Here is a 20,896-nt window from a genome sequence, read left to right as displayed (position 1 = left end):
ATTTGTGCAAGTTGTGATTTTTTTTTCATGCCCCATGAAATTTTCCACGTTACACCCACAAACTTAAAATGTTTTGGGATTTTTTGTGATATATCAACCCAAAGTCACAAAGGTGGTCCTATACTTTGTAGGACCACCTTTCACTATAAATATTGCTACAAGTTTTGGGGTACATCTCTACCAGCTTTGCACATCTAGAGGCTGAAATTTTGCCCATTCTTCTTTACAAACTAGCCCTAGCTCAGTCAGATTGGATGGAGAACATCTGTGAACAGCACTTTTCAAGTCTTGCCACAGATTCTCAATGGGATTTAGGTCTGGAGTGTGACTGGGCCATTCACACACATGAATATGCTATGATCTAAACCAGTGGTTCCCAAACTCCAGTCCTCACAGCCCCCAACAGATTATGTTTTTAGGATCTCCTTAGAATTCCACAGGTTAGAGAACCTGTGGCAATTTCTAGATAATTATTCCATCACCTGTGCAATACTAAGAAAATCCTGAAATCATGATCTGTTTGGGGTGGTGGGGACTGGGATTTGGGAGACACGGCTCTAAACCATTCCATTGTAGCTCTGGCAGTATGTTTAAGGTTGTCCTACTGGAAGGTGAACCTATGCCCCAGTCTAAACTCTTCTTAAGCCTCTAACAGGTTTTTCTCCAGGACTGTCCTGTGTTTACTTCAATCCATCTTACCATCAACTCTGACCAGCTTCCCAGTCTCTTCTGAAAGAAAGCATCCCCCACAACATGATGCTGTCACCACATTTAATGGTGGGGATGGTGTTTTCCACCACACATAGGACTTTTTTGGCTTATTGCAAAATGCTACTTTTGTCTTATCTGACTGGAGCAGTCTTCCACATGTTAGCTGTGTCCCGTACATTTTTTTTTGCAAACTGCAAACGGGACTTCTTTTGGCATGCTTTCAAAAATGACTCTTCTTGCCACTGTTCCATAAAGGCCAGATTCGTGGAATATACGACTAATAGTTTTCCTGTGGACAGATTTTCCCACCTTAGCAGTGCATCTCTGCAGTTCCTCTAGATTGACTATGGGACTCGTGGCTCCTTCTCCAATTAGTGCTCTCCTTGCTTCGGATATCAGTTTAGGTGGACAGCCATGTCTTGGATTATGGATTGAATAGTGCTATGTGAAATGTTCAAAGCTTGGGCTATTTTTTTTTTTTAACCTAACCTTGCTTAGCTCTTCTCCACAACTTTATCTCTGACCTGTCTGGTGTGTTCCTTAGTTTTCATGATGCTGTTTGATACCTAATGTTTTCAAACAAACCTCTGAGGCCTTCACAGAACATCAAAAAAGAGAATAAATTACACATAGGTGGACTCAATTTACTAATTATGTGACTTCTGGAGGCAATTGGTCCCTCTGGATTTTATTTAGGGGTGTGAGACTACAGGGGGCTGAATACAAATGCACATCACAATTATTAGATTTATATTTTTAAAATAATTAGAATACCATGTATCATTTCCTTTACACTTCACAAATACTTGCTACTTTGTGTTGGTTCATCACATAAAATCCCAATGTAATATATTTATAAGTTTGTTGATGTAATGTGAAAAAATGTGGAAAAGTTCATAGGGTGTGAATATTTTTTCAAGCCACAGTAAATGCTTTGTCCCGGTATCTGCCTACTGAAAACTCACTGTAAATTATTCATTAAAACAGGCATCAACAGGGAAGAAAAAGCTAATGTTTCCATGATGAAGGAAACACTTTTTTTTTTAATGGGATAGCACTTTGAACAAAGTTACTCAATGGGGCAGGGTTGATGACAGATTTTTTTTTCACAGACTGAATTTGTGAAAAAAATTTCTGCATGCTGCAATTTCACTCTAAAATTGAAAGACCCTCACCTATTCAAGTCTATGGGGGCGTGGAAAACACCGGACTGCACTCGGATGACATCCGATTTCCGCAGACTCACACAAAGGAGAAGATGGAGAAATTTTGTTCTCAGATTCTTTCATCTGAGTGAATCGGATCACACTATGCTGACACTCTGAGCAATCTCGGATCAGAGTTTGGTAGGAGTGTCATTAGCATAATCGACCCGATTCTCTCAGAAGAGAGAAGCTATGGTCATGTAACCCTTGCCGTTTCCAACCCCTTTGACGACTTTCCAAAGAGAATGTTGCAATAAATTACACAGCATTTCGTTACAAAGCCCATTTCTAATTGAAGGAATGTACACAATCAGGATTTCAAGGCATTTTTATTGTCCTCACAGAAGCCCTGCAGATGCCGATGTGGAGAAATGTACAAGGAGGTAAAAGATAACAAGGAACAGATCCATCATGGGATGGGAGTCCAGAACATCTACAATCAATGAAGGCTGGAGTTACCACATGGCAAGGGTAGGCAACCATTGGCACTCTAGCTGGTTCGTGCTTGCTGGAGTGCCGGAGGAATTGTCAAATGGTACAGTATGCATGCCCCGCAGACTGCCAGGAATAAAGCACTGAAGAATTCACCTAATGGTCAGCCAGCTAAAAGGACATAAAAAAAACAAAGTAAAATAAACACTGCTCACAAATGTTCTACATTGCACACCACGTGGTGCTTACACGGAGTCAACAGCTATAAAATAAATGCCTTAAGTTATTACAAATGAGCCATAATTCTGCAGCTTTGACGTAAAATAGTCATCAATGGAGAAAATCCTAATACAACTAACAAGATGCTAAAAGGGACATTGTTACAGTCAATGTACATATAAATATACTTTTCCTCCAGTTTCGGGCCTTCCGGTCTGTAGTAAGAACATACCCCAGTTATTAATAAATATCATACAAGTATATACAAATGAGAGTTTCGGCTTTGTAAATCAGAACCTGATAGTAGAAGATAGAACTAGTGCACTCGGGTATGGACCGGTAACGCTCAGCCGCACCAGTACTGCACAGTATTTACATCTGGGCGACAGCTGCCAATCACCCCTGATCGAGACCAATAAGCGAGAGATGTCCAAGAGGAATCTAGAAGATTGGCAAATAGCAATGCTTTACAGGTGCAATTACTGTATTTACATATTTTTCCAACCCCATTAAGGAAAAATCAGGTATATAAAAGAGAATCGCCATTTGGCAGCTGGTATAAACCAGTACAGTCTTTGTATTGTACCAATAAAGATATCATACTTGCTACCATATTGCTATAACGTATCTGTATACAACTGAGTATAAGCTAGTAGATGACTAACTTTGCCTAAAGGGTTATTCCCATCTTTATAGATGGATATTTTTAGATAGCGCTTGTAAAAACGAGCATTTGTGTAATTTACTGATTATCAAAAATTGACAGCCATTTTTGAAATATTAACAATTTTGTTGGCAGCTCATTGCCTAAGGGACCGACCACTGCTGCTGTCCAGCCAGCGTGTAAGGCTTGTGCTAAAGCTGGCTGGGCTTAGGGGGTAACAGCACGCTCCAGAAATCCTGGCCAGCTTCAAAGAATGCTTATAAGGCCATGAGAAAAAAGCTTGCAAGCACTGCCACACGTTCTTCGGTCTAGCAGCGGTGGTCGGTCTCCAGGGCAACAAGCTGGAAACAAAAGAAAAGTGTTTATCTCAAGAACTGAAAACTTTAATAAGCAGTAAATTACAAAATTGCTTGTGTTTATAAACACTGACTGAGAAGACGCATTTATGAAGATGGGAATAACTTTTTACAGTGGATTACAAAACGGTAAAAAAAAAAAAAAAAAAAATTGTCCAGAAAGAAGGAATGGGTATAAAATAAGAAGGGAACCCATGCTCACCAATTAAATGGCTTGCCGCTGTTCAGTCCATCCTGACAGGCTTGATTACTTTTCTGCAGCAAAGGCCTCTTGTCTATCCATGTGACTACTTCAGCCACCGGCCATAGGACTCGTGTGCTGTACACGACTAAGGCCAGTGATTGGCTGCAGCAGTCATTTTGGTAACTGACATCACAGCAGTCTCAAACAGAGATCGATGTGGAGCGGCCACTTATTTAAGAAAATGTACATTATGTCTTCCTAGAGGGAGATTCTTCAGCAAACACCAATGTTTTTTTCTAAAAGCATCATTTTTAGCGTTTTCTTTTTTTGTCGTGTTTTGAGAGTTGGTTTTTTTTTTGTGTCGTGTTTTTCTAGTCTTTTTGTGACATCTTTTTTTACTGCCATTTTCCAGTTTTTATTAACTCCATTCAACAATGAAGAGTCCTGTAGTGGTTTATCAAGAAAAACCGCTGGGAAAATGCTAAAAACCACGCCTGGTCATTTTTTGGGCCTCCCCATTGACATCTACTGTAAAATATAGGGCATCTTTAAGGGGGTTGTCCACTACTTTGACATTCGTGCCCTATCAATAGGATAGGGCATCAATGTATGATTGTCCGGGGCCCCGCTCGCGGCACCCCCCCAATCAGCTGTTATCCGTGCCAGCGGCGATGGCCGGAAGTCCTTACCTCAGGAGCCTGGCCGTCGAGTTGTAGTGGCCGCCACTTGTAACTGCACATCCGCCTCCTATTCAATTGAATGGGAGGCGGATGTGCAGTTACAAGCGACGGCCACTACAACTCGACGGCCAGGCACCGCAGGCAAGGACTTACAGCCAGCGGCGCCGATAACAGCTGCTCGGTGGGGGTGCCGCGAGTGAGACCCCAGCAGATCATACATTCATGCGTTATGGATAGGGCATCAATGTCAAAGTAGTGAACAACTTCTTTAAAGGTGGAAAAAAAAAAACTCAAGAATGGTCAGGTCACAACTTTTAACCGTTTGGGGTCTTCAGAAGCCTGAAACGGTCAAAAGATGTTCAAAAGCCTGAATACATGAACAGCAAATCGTTTTTACTTAGAAATGCATAAAGTATGTATATTCTGAGAGTTTTCTGGGCACTACTTCAGCTGGGATGGGTTTCGGAGTCAACTTGCCTGAAAAAGACATCATGTGCACATAGTCTAACAGGCGAGTATGGAATCTTTTCTTATTTTAGATCATTTAAACCAATTTTTTTCAGATCTTGGAAACCCACCTTAAGAAACAAGCTTAGAAATTCAGTGTCTTTTTCATCCATTTCATGCAATTTCTCAAAAAAAAATAACTGGTATAAACATCTATCAGCTTTATCTCATGAAGGGACAGAATGACATTTGGTCTGGGAAGACTTAATTTGGCACTGAGGAAGAAATCAAACTGCTCGGATTTTCCAGTTAGTCACTTCTGTGTTTCTAACAGAGAAAATCACTGGTTACTAGTACCCTATGTCATGAAAATACCTGAAGCTCCAACATCCCAGCATAGATGCTACCCTAAGTAGTTCTTCTGCATGAAGACATCGTTCATTGTCAATTTGGCGACAGCTAATAATGATTAGTAATATATAAACATTAATACAGACAAGAAAAAAATACAAAAACAGGCCTACTATTTTAGTAGAACATTGGGATATGTACTAGTTTCTGAGAGGTAACAGCTGTATCCTCATGGGTTCTTCATCAGATCTCCAGTACAGTCCATGCAATAGTGATTAATTACAAATGGGCTAATTCATAAAAGGCAATTGTTGCTTTTATCCAGTGCAAACAAAAGGCTGCATCCGGAGTGTAGATGCAGGAGGGCTGTGTGCTATTCTCCAGAGCCATTTACAAAAAAAAGGAGGAAAAAAAAAACAATCTGGTCATTAATGAACTCAAAAAGCAAATAAAAATAAAATCTGATTAAAAGGCACGAGAGTCAGATCTCATTAATTGTTCTCTCTGTGGGGTGGAATTCAGAAGTCCCAGAAGTAGAAGACAAGTAAAAGGACTGCGTCTTCCGTTTTAAGCGAGCCCTCTTGTTAGCAAGCGTCAAGCTGCGGCGGCTGGAGCTAATGATATCCGAGATAAACTTTTTGCAGTCCACACACACTTCCATGGTGCTCCAGTCCTCCATAAGCTCTTTTGGAAACTGAAGCTCATCATCTGATTTGTCAATAGACTTTGACTTGGAGGATAACCTAAAATGCAGAAGGAGTTGTATAGTAATTAAATCATCATCTTCATACAACCAATGCAAAATAATTTATTGGGTAAAAATGTGTGCATCTAAACAATATGATAATTCTGACAGATTTTCAATTTGTTCCATGGTAAAAATTTAAATGCCTGTCCACTAATGACACCCTCTTAAAGGGAATCTGTCAGTAGGATCCTAAGTTGTCTATATGGGCATTTAGGTCATACGAATCTGAATAAAATGATACCTTGAATATCTGCGATCTGATGTCTTATTCCAGAGAAATCCAGGCTTTTGTTATATGTAAATGAGCTGTTCCAGGCTATGGGGAGGGCATTGCCTGGAAGATAACTCTGCCTCCAGAGCTTATTTCAAATTATATCAAATGGAAAGAGGGAGACATATCTAAAGAAGAATATACTGCTGTCTGCAGAACCTTAGGGCACACATCAGATTAGCTAAAGCTGATAATGAACAAAGGCTTGTAAGAGATGTCAAAAGCAATAAGAAAGGATTTTGGGGGTATGTCAAAAGTAAAAGAAAAGTCAAAGATGCTATAGGATGATATTTACAGGATGAAAATGGTAAAGTGGTAAAAAATGCTAAAAAGACTGAACTTTTAAATTCCTATTTTGCTTCTTTGTTCTCTAAGAAAGTAAACGTAACATCAACTGATCTTCACTATACTATTGAAGGAATAGAAGAATCCACACTATCTATCAACAAAGAGATAGTGAGGGAATACTTAGCTAACATAAATTAACTCAAGTCTCCAAGTCCAGATGAATTACATCCTTGGGTACTGAAGGAGATAACAGAGGAAATTATTGAACCACTCTCCATAATCTTTCAAAAATTCTTGGAGAACAGGAAAAGTCCCAAAAGACTGGAGAAGAGCGAATGTTGTCCCTATCTTCAAAAAGGGGAAGAAGGTGGACCCAGGGAACTATAGGCCTGTGAGCCTTACTTCATTACCAGGAAAGATCTTTGAACAAATTATTAAAAAACATGTATGCAAGTATCTTTATAAGAATGAAGTGATTAACCAGAGTCAGCATGGCTTTGTAACTAATAAGTCATGTCAGACTAACTTAATTTCCTTCTATGACAGAATCACTGAATGGGTGGATCAGGGAAACTCAGTAGATATAGTATATCTTGACTTCAGCAATGCATTTGACAAAGTATCTCATACGATCCTTATAGAAAAAATGACCAACTATGGAATATACAAGGCAACTGTTAGGTGGATTAATAACTGGCTTAGTGATTGGACCCAAAGAAAGGTCATAAATGGTTGCACATCCAGTTGGATGAATGTCTAAAGCGGGGTACCACAAGGCTCTGTCCTGGGCCCTGTGTTGTTCAACATCTTTATCAATGATTTAGATGAAGGAATTGAGGGTACACTGATTACATTTGCTAATGACACAAATCTAGGAGGGGTAGCTAATACTAGAGGAGAGAGAGGATCCAGAAGGATCTAAACAAACTAGAACTGTGGGCGTAACTAACAGAATGGTTTTTAACAAGGAGAAAAGTCCTACATCTGTGCAAGAAAAATGAAAAAAGCATATACAGAATGGGAGGAATAGGGCTAAGCAACAGCACATGTGAAAAAGGCTTGTGTATACTAATAGATCACAGACTGAACATGAGTCAACAGTGTGATGCAGCAGCAAAAAAGGCAAACACAATTCTGGGTTGCATTAACAGGAGTCTAGATCACGTGAAGTAATTATCCCCTTCTACTCCTCTTTGGTCAGACCTCATCTGGAATACTGTGTCCAGTTCTGGGCACCACATCTTAAAAAAGACATGAAGAAACTGGAGCAAGTTCAGAGAAGAGTGATCAGAATGGTGACTGGTCTGCAAACCATGTCCTATGAGGAACGGTTAAAGGACCTGGGAATGTTTAGCTTGCAAAAGAGAAGACTGAGAGGAGACTTAATAGCCGTCTACAAAGATCTCAAGGGCTGTCACACTGTAGAGGGATCAACTTTAGGCTGCGTTCACACATTGCGTATTTCCCTGCGTAGAAAGCGCGGGACGCAGCTGCGTAAAGAATTGACATGTCAATTCTTTACGCAGCTGCGCTTTCGCGCTGCGTAAAATCACACAGTGTCTGAACGGCAAAGTGAATTTCCCATTCACTTTGCTGGCAGACACAAGGCACATTGCGTATTTTGAAAATGTGCGCGCAAAAAAGCACGCGAAAATACGCAATGTGTGAACGCAGCCTTATTCTCATTTGCACAAAGAAAGACTACAAGCAATGGGATGAAACTGAATGGGAGAAGATACAGATTAGATATTAGAAAAAACTTTTTGACAATGAGGTGATTAACAAGTAGAACAGGCTGCCACGAGAGGTGGTGAATTCTCCTTCAATGGACGTCTTCAAACAGAGGCTGGACCGACATCTGTCTGAGATGGTTTAGTGAATCCTGCATTGAGCAGGGGGTTGGACCAGATGACCCTGGAGGTCCCCCTCCAACTCTAAAGGCCCCGTCACCCTTAGCGACGCTGCAACGATCCCGACAACCATACGACCTGTCAGGGATCGTTGCTGCGTCGCTATGTGGTCGCTGGTGAGCTGTCAAACAGGCAGGCTCACCAACGATCAGGGGAGCAGCGACATCGTGGAAAGAATCTTTCCACGATGTCCTGCTCCTGGTTACGAGCCTGCTGAAGCAGGAGCAGGCTGGTAACTATGGTAAACATCGGGTTACTAGGGGCACACGCGCTCCTAGTAACCCGTTGTTTATCATGGTTACCACTCTGCTACGGTGAGCGGGAGGTTACCGCTCACTTTAGCAGGCTCGTAACCATGATAAACATCGGGTTACTAGGTGCGCGTGTGCCCCTAGTAACCCGATGTTTATCATGGTTACCAGCCTAATCGCGGCTCCCGCTGGTCACACACAGCGATGTGTGCTGACCAGCGGGAGGGCAACGACCAAAAAATGGTCCAGGACACTTTGCAGCGATCAGCGACCTCACAGCAGGGGCCTGATCGCTGCAAAGTGTCACACATAGCGACATCGCTGGTGAGGTCGCTGTTGCATCACCAAAACCGTGACACAGCAGCGATCTCGCTATGTGAGACGGGGGCTAAACATTCTATAATTGATTATTTTACTTGAAGGGGAGTTACCAGTGTGAGACAAGTAACTAACACAGAACAGGAGAAATGAAATTTGTCTTCTTGCAAACACATTTTTGCTTCTCACAGCTCTGCTGTATTGTAACAATTTCACAGCCCTGTCTGCCTGTGAGATGGAAGCGGAGAGGAGCCTGCAGATGTGTCAGGTATAATCACACACAGCTCTGCAGTGAGATCAGGAGAGCAGAGAGCGGCCATCACACATAACACTGGGAACACTGGGAACCATCACACTGGGAACAATTACACATCACACTGGTAACACTGGGAACCATCACACATCACACTGGTAACACTGGGAACCATTACACATCACACTGGTAACACTGGGAACCATTACACATCACACTGGTAACACTGGGAACCATTACACATCACACTGGTAACACTGGGAACCATCACACATCACACTGGTAACACTGGGAACCATCACACTGGTAACACTGGGAACCATCACACATCACACTGGTAACACTGGGAACCATTACACATCACACTGGTAACCATCACACATCACACTGGTAACCATCACACATCACACTGGTAACACTGGGAACCATTACACATCACACTGGTAACACTGGGAACCATTACACATCACACTGGTAACCATCACACATCACACTGGTAACACTGGGAACCATTACACATCACACTGGTAACACTGGGAACCATCACACATCACACTGGGAACCATTACACATCACACTGGTAACACTGGGAACCATCACACTGGTAACACTGGGAACCATTACACATCACACTGGTAACACTGGGAACCATCACACATCACACTGGGAACCATCACACATCACACTGGTAACACTGGGAACCATTACACATCACACTGGGAACCATCACACATCACACTGGTAACACTGGTAACCATCACACATCACACTGGTAACACTGGTAACCATCACACTGGTAACACTGGGAACCATCACACATCACACTGGTAACACTGGGAACCATTACACATCACACTGGTAACACTGGGAACCATTACACATCACACTGGTAACACTGGGAACCATTACACATCACACTGGTAACACTGGGAACCATTACACATCACACTGGTAACACTGGGAACCATCACACATCACACTGGTAACACTGGGAACCATCACACTGGTAACACTGGGAACCATCACACTGGTAACACTGGGAACCATCACACTGGTAACACTGGGAACCATCACACATCACACTGGTAACACTGGGAACCATCACACTGGTAACACTGGGAACCATCACACATCACACTGGTAACACTGGGAACCATCACACATCACACTGGTAACACTGGGAACCATCACACATCACACTGGTAACACTGGGAACCATCACACATCACACTGGTAACACTGGGAACCATCACACATCACACTGGTAACACTGGGAACCATCACACTGGTAACACTGGGAACCATCACACTGGTAACACTGGGAACTATCACACATCACACTGGTAACACTGGGAACCATTACACATCACACTGGTAACACTGGGAACCATTACACATCACACTGGTAACCATCACACATCACACTGGTAACACTGGGAACCATTACACATCACACTGGTAACCATCACACATCACACTGGTAACCATCACACATCACACTGGTAACACTGGGAACCATTACACATCACACTGGTAACACTGGGAACCATTACACATCACACTGGTAACCATCACACATCACACTGGTAACACTGGGAACCATTACACATCACACTGGTAACACTGGGAACCATCACACATCACACTGGGAACCATCACACATCACACTGGGAACCATTACACATCACACTGGTAACACTGGGAACCATCACACTGGTAACACTGGGAACCATTACACATCACACTGGTAACACTGGGAACCATTACACATCACACTGGTAACACTGGGAACCATCACACATCACACTGGTAACACTGGGAACCATCACACATCACACTGGGAACCATCACACATCACACCGGTAACACTGGTAACCATCACACATCACACTGGTAACACTGGTAACCATCACACTGGTAACACTGGGAACCATTACACATCACACTGGTAACACTGGGAACCATCACACATCACACTGGTAACACTGGGAACCATCACACTGGTAACACTGGGAACCATCACACATCACACTGGTAACACTGGGAACCATCACACATCACACTGGTAACACTGGGAACCATCACACATCACACTGGTAACACTGGGAACCATCACACATCACACTGGTAACACTGGGAACCATCACACATCACACTGGTAACACTGGGAACCATCACACATCACACTGGGAACCATCACACATCACACTGGGAACCATCACACATCACACTGGTAACACTGGGAACCATCACACATCACACTGGTAACACTGGGAACCATCACACATCACACTGGTAACACTGGGAACCATCACACTGGTAACACTGGGAACCATCACACTGGTAACACTGGGAACCATCACACTGATAACACTGGGAACCATCACACATCACACTGGTAACACTGGGAACCATCACACATCACACTGGTAACACTGGGAACCATCACACATCACACTGGTAACACTGGGAACCATCACACATCACACTGGTAACACTGGGAACCATCACACATCACACTGGTAACACTGGGAACCATCACACATCACACTGGTAACACTGGGAACCATCACACATCACACTGGTAACCATCACACATCACACTGGTAACACTGGGAACCATTACACATCACACTGGTAACACTGGGAACCATCACACTGGTAACACTGGGAACCATCACACATCACACTGGTAACACTGGGAACCATCACACATCACACTGGTAACACTGGGAACCATCACACATCACACTGGTAACACTGGGAACCATCACACATCACACTGGGAACCATCACACATCACACTGGTAACACTGGGAACCATCACACATCACACTGGTAACACTGGGAACCATCACACATCACACTGGTAACACTGGGAACCATCACACATCACACTGGTAACACTGGGAACCATCACACATCACACTGGTAACACTGGGAACCATCACACATCACACTGGTAACACCGGGAACCATCACACTGGTAACACTGGGAACCATCACACTGGTAACACTGGGAACCATCACACATCACACTGGTAACACTGGGAACCATCACACATCACACTGGTAACACTGGGAACCATCACACATCACACTGGTAACACTGGGAACCATCACACATCACACTGGGAACCATCACACATCACACTGGTAACACTGGGAACCATCACACATCACACTGGTAACACTGGGAACCATCACACATCACACTGGTAACACTGGGAACCATCACACATCACACTGGTAACACTGGGAACCATCACACATCACACTGGTAACACTGGGAACCATCACACATCACACTGGTAACACTGGGAACCATCACACATCACACTGGTAACACTGGGAACCATCACACTGGTAACACTGGGAACCATCACACATCACACTGGTAACACTGGGAACCATCACATCACACTGGTAACACTGGGAACCATCACACATCACACTGGTAACACTGGGAACCATCACACATCACACTGGTAACACTGGGAACCATCACACATCACACTGGTAACACTGGGAACCATCACACATCACACTGGTAACCATCACACATCACACTGGTAACACTGGGAACCATTACACATCACACTGGTAACACTGGGAACCATCACACATCACACTGGTAACACTGGGAACCATTACACATCACACTGATAACTTCCCCTTCATGTAAAATAATCCCTGGAGTCAGAGTTATCTTCCAGGCAGCGTCGTCCCCAGAGCCTGGAAGAGGTCATTTATATAAAGTGATAAAAGATGATTTCTCTACAATACCACATCTGATATGAGGCATACAGGGATCACTCTCCTCAGCAGTCTATAACCTGTATGCTTATTAATAGTTTAGATAGGTCAAATGTGGTGACAGATTCCCCTTAAGATCAGATAAAAGTGAGGGTGTTTTTTTTTTTAAAATTGAGCCACATGCCCTATTTATTGGCAATAGCAGACTGTCAATTGTTTAATGAAAAAATTACCCCCATGGGTGACCCCTAATTATAGATACCATCTTATGATTTAAAAATGACTGTTTACATTGAGTTTTCGAACCACAAATGGTTACTCATACAGGCTCCGAGCATTAAATCTTTTGGTAAAAGGCTCCAAAAAAACCCCCAAAAACCTAACATAAATAAATAAAATTAGGTTGCACAAATTAGACAAACCCTTAAAGTGTAACCATTGTTTGAATTATTTATTACAGAACTCAATAGTAAAAGTCACAATATGAAACTCTGTAATATGTCTCAGAGAAATCTGCTTCTTTCTCCTCCTGGACTGATCATTCATTCTCAAAATTCTCAATTCACACGTAAAATCTGTAGTCAGAGAAGACAGAACATTACTGAGACAGGAGATGACAGTTGGTGCCTCCAACATTCTATGAACAGGGGAAGAAGGAGGAGAAGGAGGCGGCAAACAAACATTCTGCTGCAAGTTCTACGGAGATGATAGTTACACTTTAATGTGGTAATTTGGTATTAAAAAAGTATCATCCATTTCCTGGATAGATGTTAAATTGGAGTGGGTGTGACAACTGGGACCCCCAAATGATTGCTAGAATGGTCCCATGTACCTTTCTGAAACTAAGTGGGGTGCTGCTCCATTGAAAGTCTATGGGATTGATGAAGATAGCCAAATGCTGTACTCTGCTATTTCAATCAGCCTCATAGAGACTTAAAGGGGTTGTCCACTCCTCGAACAACACCTTCTTAAATACTATATTCCCATGTGTAAAGTAAAAATAACAGACACTCAACTCCTGCAGTGGTGACATTCCAACGATGCCAATACTGGTTCTCCCAGGGCTCATGTGACATTTTTATGCCATGTGAGCACTGCAGTAAATCAGTGGCTGCTAATGAGCTGGGATACTCATTCATCCTTTGGACGAAGCTCAGACATCCGTAAGAAGTGTAATAACTGCAGCCCCTAAGAGCCGCTGATTGTTATGCCATGTGAACACTGCAACCAATGTCACATGAGCTCTGCGAGATGCGGTCAATGCGGGAAAAGAGTGTCTGTTATTTTTATTTTACTCAGGGGACTATAATATTTAAAAAAGGGCTATCTGAGTAGTGGACATCCCCTTTAATGGAGCAGAAAGAAGTTTGATCGCCTGCAGCTCCATTCAAATATGTGACATGAGTCCTGTGGTTGGTAGTGGGCATCTCCTCAGTAAGACCCCCACTGATTCAGGAGCCATCACTTATCCACTCCCCAGAATGAAGAAGCAGATAGCTGTTCCATCAGTCCCACAGAAGGGAAGGCATGTGCATCACCATTCCATTCACAAAGGTGACTTTGGGAACGGTGAGGGTCTCAGTGGTTGGACCCCCACCAATCATACTGGGTGGATGGGTAATAAAAGTATTTTGTGGGACAAACACTTTCATGACGCTGACATATTGGTGCACTAGACATGCTTTAAAATGGAAATAACTGGATTTTAGCAGTGTATCTTGTGTAGGGAGGCTACAGGAGTGGGATTGTGTGCATGAGCTAGTCTGCTGTGAACATGGAATAGGTCCATAGAGGTCCATGTGTAGGTAGTAGATTACTTACTTAGGTAAAGAACGCAGGGGACGATGATGACTGGTGGAAGGCTTTTCAGGCCTCAGGAAGCTCTCTCCTCTCTGCAAGGCAGAAGGTCCCAGAGAGAAGATAGGGAGGGTAGCATATGGCTTGGAAGGTAATCTCATCTGTAATAACACGCCCATAAATACAAATATAAGTATTGATCGTTGGAAACATAAATAACCCGCATATATAATAAGCAATAATAGTATGGGTAAAATCTACTTAGAAAGTTACCTTTTTGCAACACTGAGAACACACAGGCCTGGAAGCACAAAACACAAAAATGAGATTAATCACACTGATTGCACAAATCCTAACCCACCAAGTATAGACTTGTCAGTCTATATCAAGAAAAAGCACACAATGAATATAATCAATATAAAAGTACAATAGATCTTTTTTTATTAAACACAGACAAGTTTTCTAAGTCATGAGCATAATTTAATCCATATAAAATCTAAGCAAAAACTATCCGTATATATATATATATCTATCTGTATACATACCGTTTACAGAACTGACAAGTATAAGACCACGTAAATAGGGAAAACCTCTTTGTTCGACAACATAAACAAAGCTAGGGAAAAAAAAAGGAACAAAACGGAGAAGAGTCATCTAAAACAGCAAATCAACATTGTCTTGGTGGTAATTTATAAGCCGTCAGGAGCTGCAATGCAGAGCAAAGGAGAAAAGTGATTAAAAGGAATCTGTCAGCAGGTTTTGCCTTTTAATCTACAGCATAATGTAAAGGAAGAACGCCCGATCCCAACAATGTGTCACTTACTGGGCTGCGTGCTTTAGTTTCGATACAATCAGTGTTTTATGAGCAGGATAATCTCACGGCCTAGGTGTCGCATATAAGCCAGTCCTGCTAGTCTGTGTAACCCCGCCCCAACTACTGATTGGCAGTTTCCTGAGTACAAGCTGCCAATCAGGGGTGTGGGCGGGTTATACACAGCTCCGCATTCTGACCACTTCTACATCTCCAGCCGAGAAATCAACGATTTTATCAAAACTGCTTTAAGTTGCCTGGTAAGGTCGGGGTCCCACTAGCGTATGGCATCCGATACGAGAGCATCAGAAGCAATATTCTAATGATACTCGGCTCCTGCTCTGCTGCGAGCGGGAGCCGAATGTCAGTGCTCCGATCCCCTCGCACAGGGAGGATCGGAGCACAGCTGTGGAGGGGACTGAGAAAGTAATTTCTCCATCTCATCTGTTGCTGGCGTCGGTGGGAATCGCTCTGCACTCAGGTGATACCAGAGTGCAGTGCGATGTTTCACACGCACCCATAGGCTTATATGGCTGTGTGCGATCTGAATCCAGCAAGCAATCACGCCACTGAGCACACCATCATAGGATTAAACTGGAACGAATGCAATCAGATTTTTTATCGGACTGCATTCGTCCGATTTAATCGCAAGTGACAGCAGCCCTAAGTGATACATGGCTGGAATCAGGATCTCTGCCCCTACATCATGATGCTCTTAGATTCCATAGCAAAACCTGATGACAGATTCCCTTTAAGGAGTCGGGACCCTTGAAGACAGGAGTCTTCAGACTACTTCTATTATATAATGCAACTAACACAGTCAGTCAAAATGCAGCCAGCACTGGAGAAATTATTAGCGCCTAATCCTGTGCTATAAGTGACACATAAATTGCACCCAAAAGATATACACTTCGACAGATATTTTAGCTGTGTGCTTCACTTTGACAAATAAACTTTGTAATTATATCTTTAAAGGTTTGTCTCCATGTTATAAATAGAGAAAATTTCAAAGTGCTGGTAAAAAGAAGCAACTTTGCAATTTACGCCTTAATAAAAACTCTCCCTGTTTTCAAGAACAAAAGGAATTTTTAAGTTTATAGTTCACTTTTTGTTGTGTTAGTCCCATCCTGGCGGATTACCTAGATATGGAGCATGAGGTGTGAACAGGCTCTATGCTTTACAGCCTGTTTGAGTGGCTCTGAAGCGGTCTGAATCCGGAGGGCTTTGCTCCCCTTCACATCTCACATGCTGCAGAAGCAGAGCAGCCTCAGCTATTAGCCTGGAAAAGTGCTCAGTTCGCATCAGTGGTGTGACCATGCTGCTCATTTAAACAGTCAATCGAACCACCCACGACAAAGCCAGGAGCCCAGGAGCATTGTGCTCCGGAGATAAAACTTGAGAAAATCCCTTTAAAGTTAATCAGATATGTTGGGGCATGATCATGCTAAGTTTGCGTGTGTTTTCTGCACCAAAATCCATATAATGAAAGCTTCAAGAAGTTGTCCACTACTAGGACAACCCCATCTTGATCTAAATGTTTGGTGTCCATAAAATAAAAAAAACTTTTACTCGCCTGCAGAGCCGATCTAGGGGTGTCGGCCCTCGCGTTTCCGGGGCTCTCATGTGGTTGCTATGATATGTGAGCCCTGCGCCCAATCGGCGCTGGCATCACTGGCCCCGCCTTCACACAAATCAAACATCAAGAGGAAGTCCGGGCTGCAGCTGCTCTCTCACTTCCTCTTGACGTTCGAATTGTGCGAAGGCGGGGCCAGTGATGCCAGCGCTGATTGGGCGTCGGGCTCACGCGTTTATAACAACTGAATGTTTCAATTCTGCTTGCAACAAACTTCCTATTCAAGGTGTTTTTTGCTTTTTTTTATATGCAGTAAAAGTTTCACATTTTTTTATTGCCTTTTTTTCATTACTAAAAAGGCAGCAAAGACACACTGTCATGCTACACCCCACATTATAATTAAACACTGAAAAACAACATCGAAAATTGCATCAGTGTTAAAAATGCATCATCTTACATTTTCTAAATATAAGTTCTTTTTAGAAGCATTTTTTAATGTGGATTTTTCATTCAGAAAAATCAATATAGATTCCCTGTTAACATACCCTAAACCAATGCAATAGAGTTCCACAGGAAGGTTTATTAAGATGTACCTCTCTGAAATTTCCAAAGCAGCCATAAGTAAGCAGTAAAGTTCTAAAATAGCACGTGCTACCTGAGAATAGAAAAGGGGCTCTTGTAAGGAGTCACGCAGTCCTGGCATGGAGGGCAGCTCCAGCACCGCAGTCGGGGCATGCACAGGGTGCACATGGAGCCAAGGAAGTAACCAACTTCACTGCATGCTGGACAAACCCCAGGGTACCGGCATCTAAAAGCGCTAGTAATGATTGTTCTCATCTAACCTTGCACAACACAAAGAGAGAAGTACTATTCATCAGATTCAATTGTGAACACACCAAGCACCAACAGAGCTGCCTGTGAATGCAGGAGTGTAACTACTGGCGAGGCGGGGACCAGCCACATGACTGCTCAGGTACAGCGTACTTCTTTATCACTTTATTATTTCCTTTATGCTGAATGGAAACATAAATCTGTAGAACCCTATCACCACCTGTATAACACTGAGGCGCTGGTTTAGTCTATATATTGTATGGTTCTGTGGTGTGTGTTGCGATCTGTGCGGTTGGTATACACCAAGAGCCAGACATTTTTGTAAAGAACAGAAAAATGATTTCCAAATAAAAAGGCCCATATCTCTGGAACTGTATGGAGAATTTAGAAAAAAAGAAAAACCCAAAACGAAAAAAAAATTGGAATATTTAATGGAGCAGAGGGGAAAAAAAAAAAACCTAGCCACTTTTGACCTTAAGGCTGCGTGCCCACTATGCGTTTTTCAAGCGTTTTGGCAGCGGAATTTCCGCAGCGAACACGTGCCCCATCGTCCCCAATGATAATCCGCATGTGCTTTGCACATGCTGCGGAAATTTCCGCTGCGGATTATCATTGCTGAAAAATAAGCAGCAGGTCCATTAATTTTGAGGACACGCAGCGTAATTGCCGCCATTGACTTGCATTGAATCCCTTAATATATGCATCACTACATGTGCACGTGTGGATATTAAGCGATTCAATGTGTGGATGGTACCCGGGTCTGGAGAAGAGGAGACTCTCCTCCAGACCCGGGTATCATGGTACCTGTTAAAAAAAGAATTTAAAATAAAAAATAAAGATTATACTTACCTTCCGATGGCCCCCGGTCTCCTCAGTGATGCATCCAGTGTTGGGTGGCTCGCGATGGTCTAAAAGGACCTTCCATGACGTCATTTAGTCATATGATGACGTCAGCGGTCGCGTGACCTGTCACATGACTAAATGACGTCATGAAAGATCCTTTCACACCACCGCGGGCTGTACAATAGACTGGACGCAGAGGAGAAAAGACTGGGGGGCCATCAGAAGGTAAGTATAATCTTTATTTTTTACGTATTTACTTGGTCACACTATATAAATCCATGCCGGTTGCATGGATTTATATAGTGTGACCAAGTTGTTAAGCACTTTCCAAGTGATGCTAAAATCGCTTGGAAAGCGCTTGTCAACCCGCATGTGGAAATGCATGAAAAAAACGTTTGACAAACGCTTCTACCTGGCAGGAAAAACGCATGTAAAATCCGCATGCGTTTTTCCTGCCAGGGAGAAGCGGAAAAAATATGCAGCATTTCTGCATCGTGGGCACGCAGCCTTAGGCTTAGAAATAAAGCAGAAATTTTTCTGAGCATTTCTGCATCTACTTGGCAGTAAAACTAATGCGGTTTTTCCATGCGTTTTTGTCGCGTATTTGCATGCATATTTGGCATGCGTTTTTCCAATGCATTGTATAGGCAAATACGAATGCAGAAACGCACAAGAATTGGTCATGTCCGTATTTTTTCTGCGAGTAAAATCTGTGCAGAAAAAATCCTGACCATGTGCACAGAACTTGCAGAATGTCATAGGAAGTCATGGGATAAGGTATGCAATGCGTTTCTGGAGCGTTTACGCGCTGCAAATACGCACCAAAAACCGCACCAAAAACGCATCGTGGGCACAAAGCCTTAAAGTCCAGAAATCATTTCCACCACATGTGGGCTTGATTTAGGCTTCATTCGTATATCTATGTTTACCTGCCAAAGGGACACTATCTACAGGAGGTCGGAGGAGTGGCGCTCAATGAATAGACTTGGCTTGTGCTCCTGGAAGAACTCCCAGCATACAAGCCAAGTAGACACCACTAGTGCGAAGTGATCAGGACCTGAAAACCTAAAAATCAGACTTCGGCTACGTTCACACAATGCGTATTTTTGCGCGCTTTTTTGCGCGTGCTTTTTCAAAATACGCAATGTGCCTTGTGTCTGCCGGCAAAGTGAATGGGAAATTCACTTTGCCGTTCAGACACTGTCTAATTTTACGCAGCGCGAAAGCGCAGCTGCGTAAAGAATTGACATGTCAATTCTTTACGCACCGTGGCCTGCGCTTTCTCCCATATTGTGCCCATTATAAGCGATGGAATTACACAGCGGTGTTCGCACACTGCGTAATTCCAGCGCTTTTTTACGGAGGTGCAGGAGAAATAAAGGATGTGACGTCACACGGGGGCAGCCCTAGGGAAAACAGGAACCGGAAATCCCACTATTTTGGGATTCTTTGTTCCTGGTTCCCCGCCGCTGCTCACGTGTGACGAGCATGGACACCTTCAACAGAATGTCCATCAATGTCGGTGTCCTCATCGAGGCGGTAAGTATATGTATGTGTAATGTATGTGTCTGTGTGTCGTGTGTGTACTGTCTGTGTCTATGTGTCGTGTGTGTGAGTGTGAGTGTCCCCCTAGCAGTGTATGTACAGACATCTTCTGGCTGCAGTACATACACTGCTTAAGTTAAAAGAAAAAGCTATGGATACTCACCTATCCGATGGATGGGAGAGGCGTCCAGTCCAGTTGAAGGATGACGAGCTGGATGGCAGCGCTCAGCTGCGATCCAGCCTGCCATCTCAATGCCGTCCCAGCATGGGAGAATTCTCCTGCTCAAGCGGTGACGTCATTTGCCGGCACCGCATGCGCAGGAGAATTTTCCCACGCTGTCAGTGACGTGCATGAGGTGAGCTGAGTTAATTGGACATGATCTCGGCTCATCTGGATGCCGTCACAGCGAGACACTGAGGAGCGCAAGCATGCCTGCGCTTCTCAGTGTCTG

General features: G+C 43.2%; 1 protein-coding gene across 7 annotated transcripts in view; it reads right to left on the bottom strand.

Moving 5' to 3' along the window:
* Positions 1–4,549: 4,549 nt before the first annotated feature.
* The window catches only part of SPIRE1 (spire type actin nucleation factor 1), a 184,998-nt gene continuing 168,651 nt past the window's right edge, over positions 4,550–20,896 (bottom strand). For 3 of the 7 annotated variants that reach the window (XM_073679000.1, XM_073678998.1, XM_073678999.1), the window contains 4 exons: positions 15,387–15,457; positions 15,115–15,142; positions 14,866–15,002; positions 4,551–5,992 (listed from right to left, as the gene is read on the bottom strand). In XM_073679000.1, the coding sequence (XP_073535101.1) occupies positions 5,731–5,992; positions 14,866–15,002; positions 15,115–15,142; positions 15,387–15,457 (498 nt within the window). In that variant the 3' untranslated portion in view covers positions 4,551–5,730. Of the gene's footprint in view, positions 5,993–14,865; positions 15,003–15,114; positions 15,143–15,386; positions 15,458–20,896 lie in introns of all 7 variants that reach the window. The other 4 variants (XM_073678996.1, XM_073678997.1, XM_073679001.1 and 1 more) reach the window with 3 other exon arrangements.

The sequence above is a fragment of the Phyllobates terribilis genome, unplaced genomic scaffold (assembly GCF_046119375.1).
Source record: "Phyllobates terribilis strain yellow unplaced genomic scaffold, ASM4611937v1 Scaffold_4__5_contigs__length_816908805, whole genome shotgun sequence".
Classification (NCBI taxonomy): Eukaryota; Metazoa; Chordata; class Amphibia; order Anura; family Dendrobatidae; genus Phyllobates; species Phyllobates terribilis.
The sequence above is the reverse complement of the archived record's forward strand: the minus strand, read 5'-3'. Positions and strand labels throughout refer to the sequence as shown.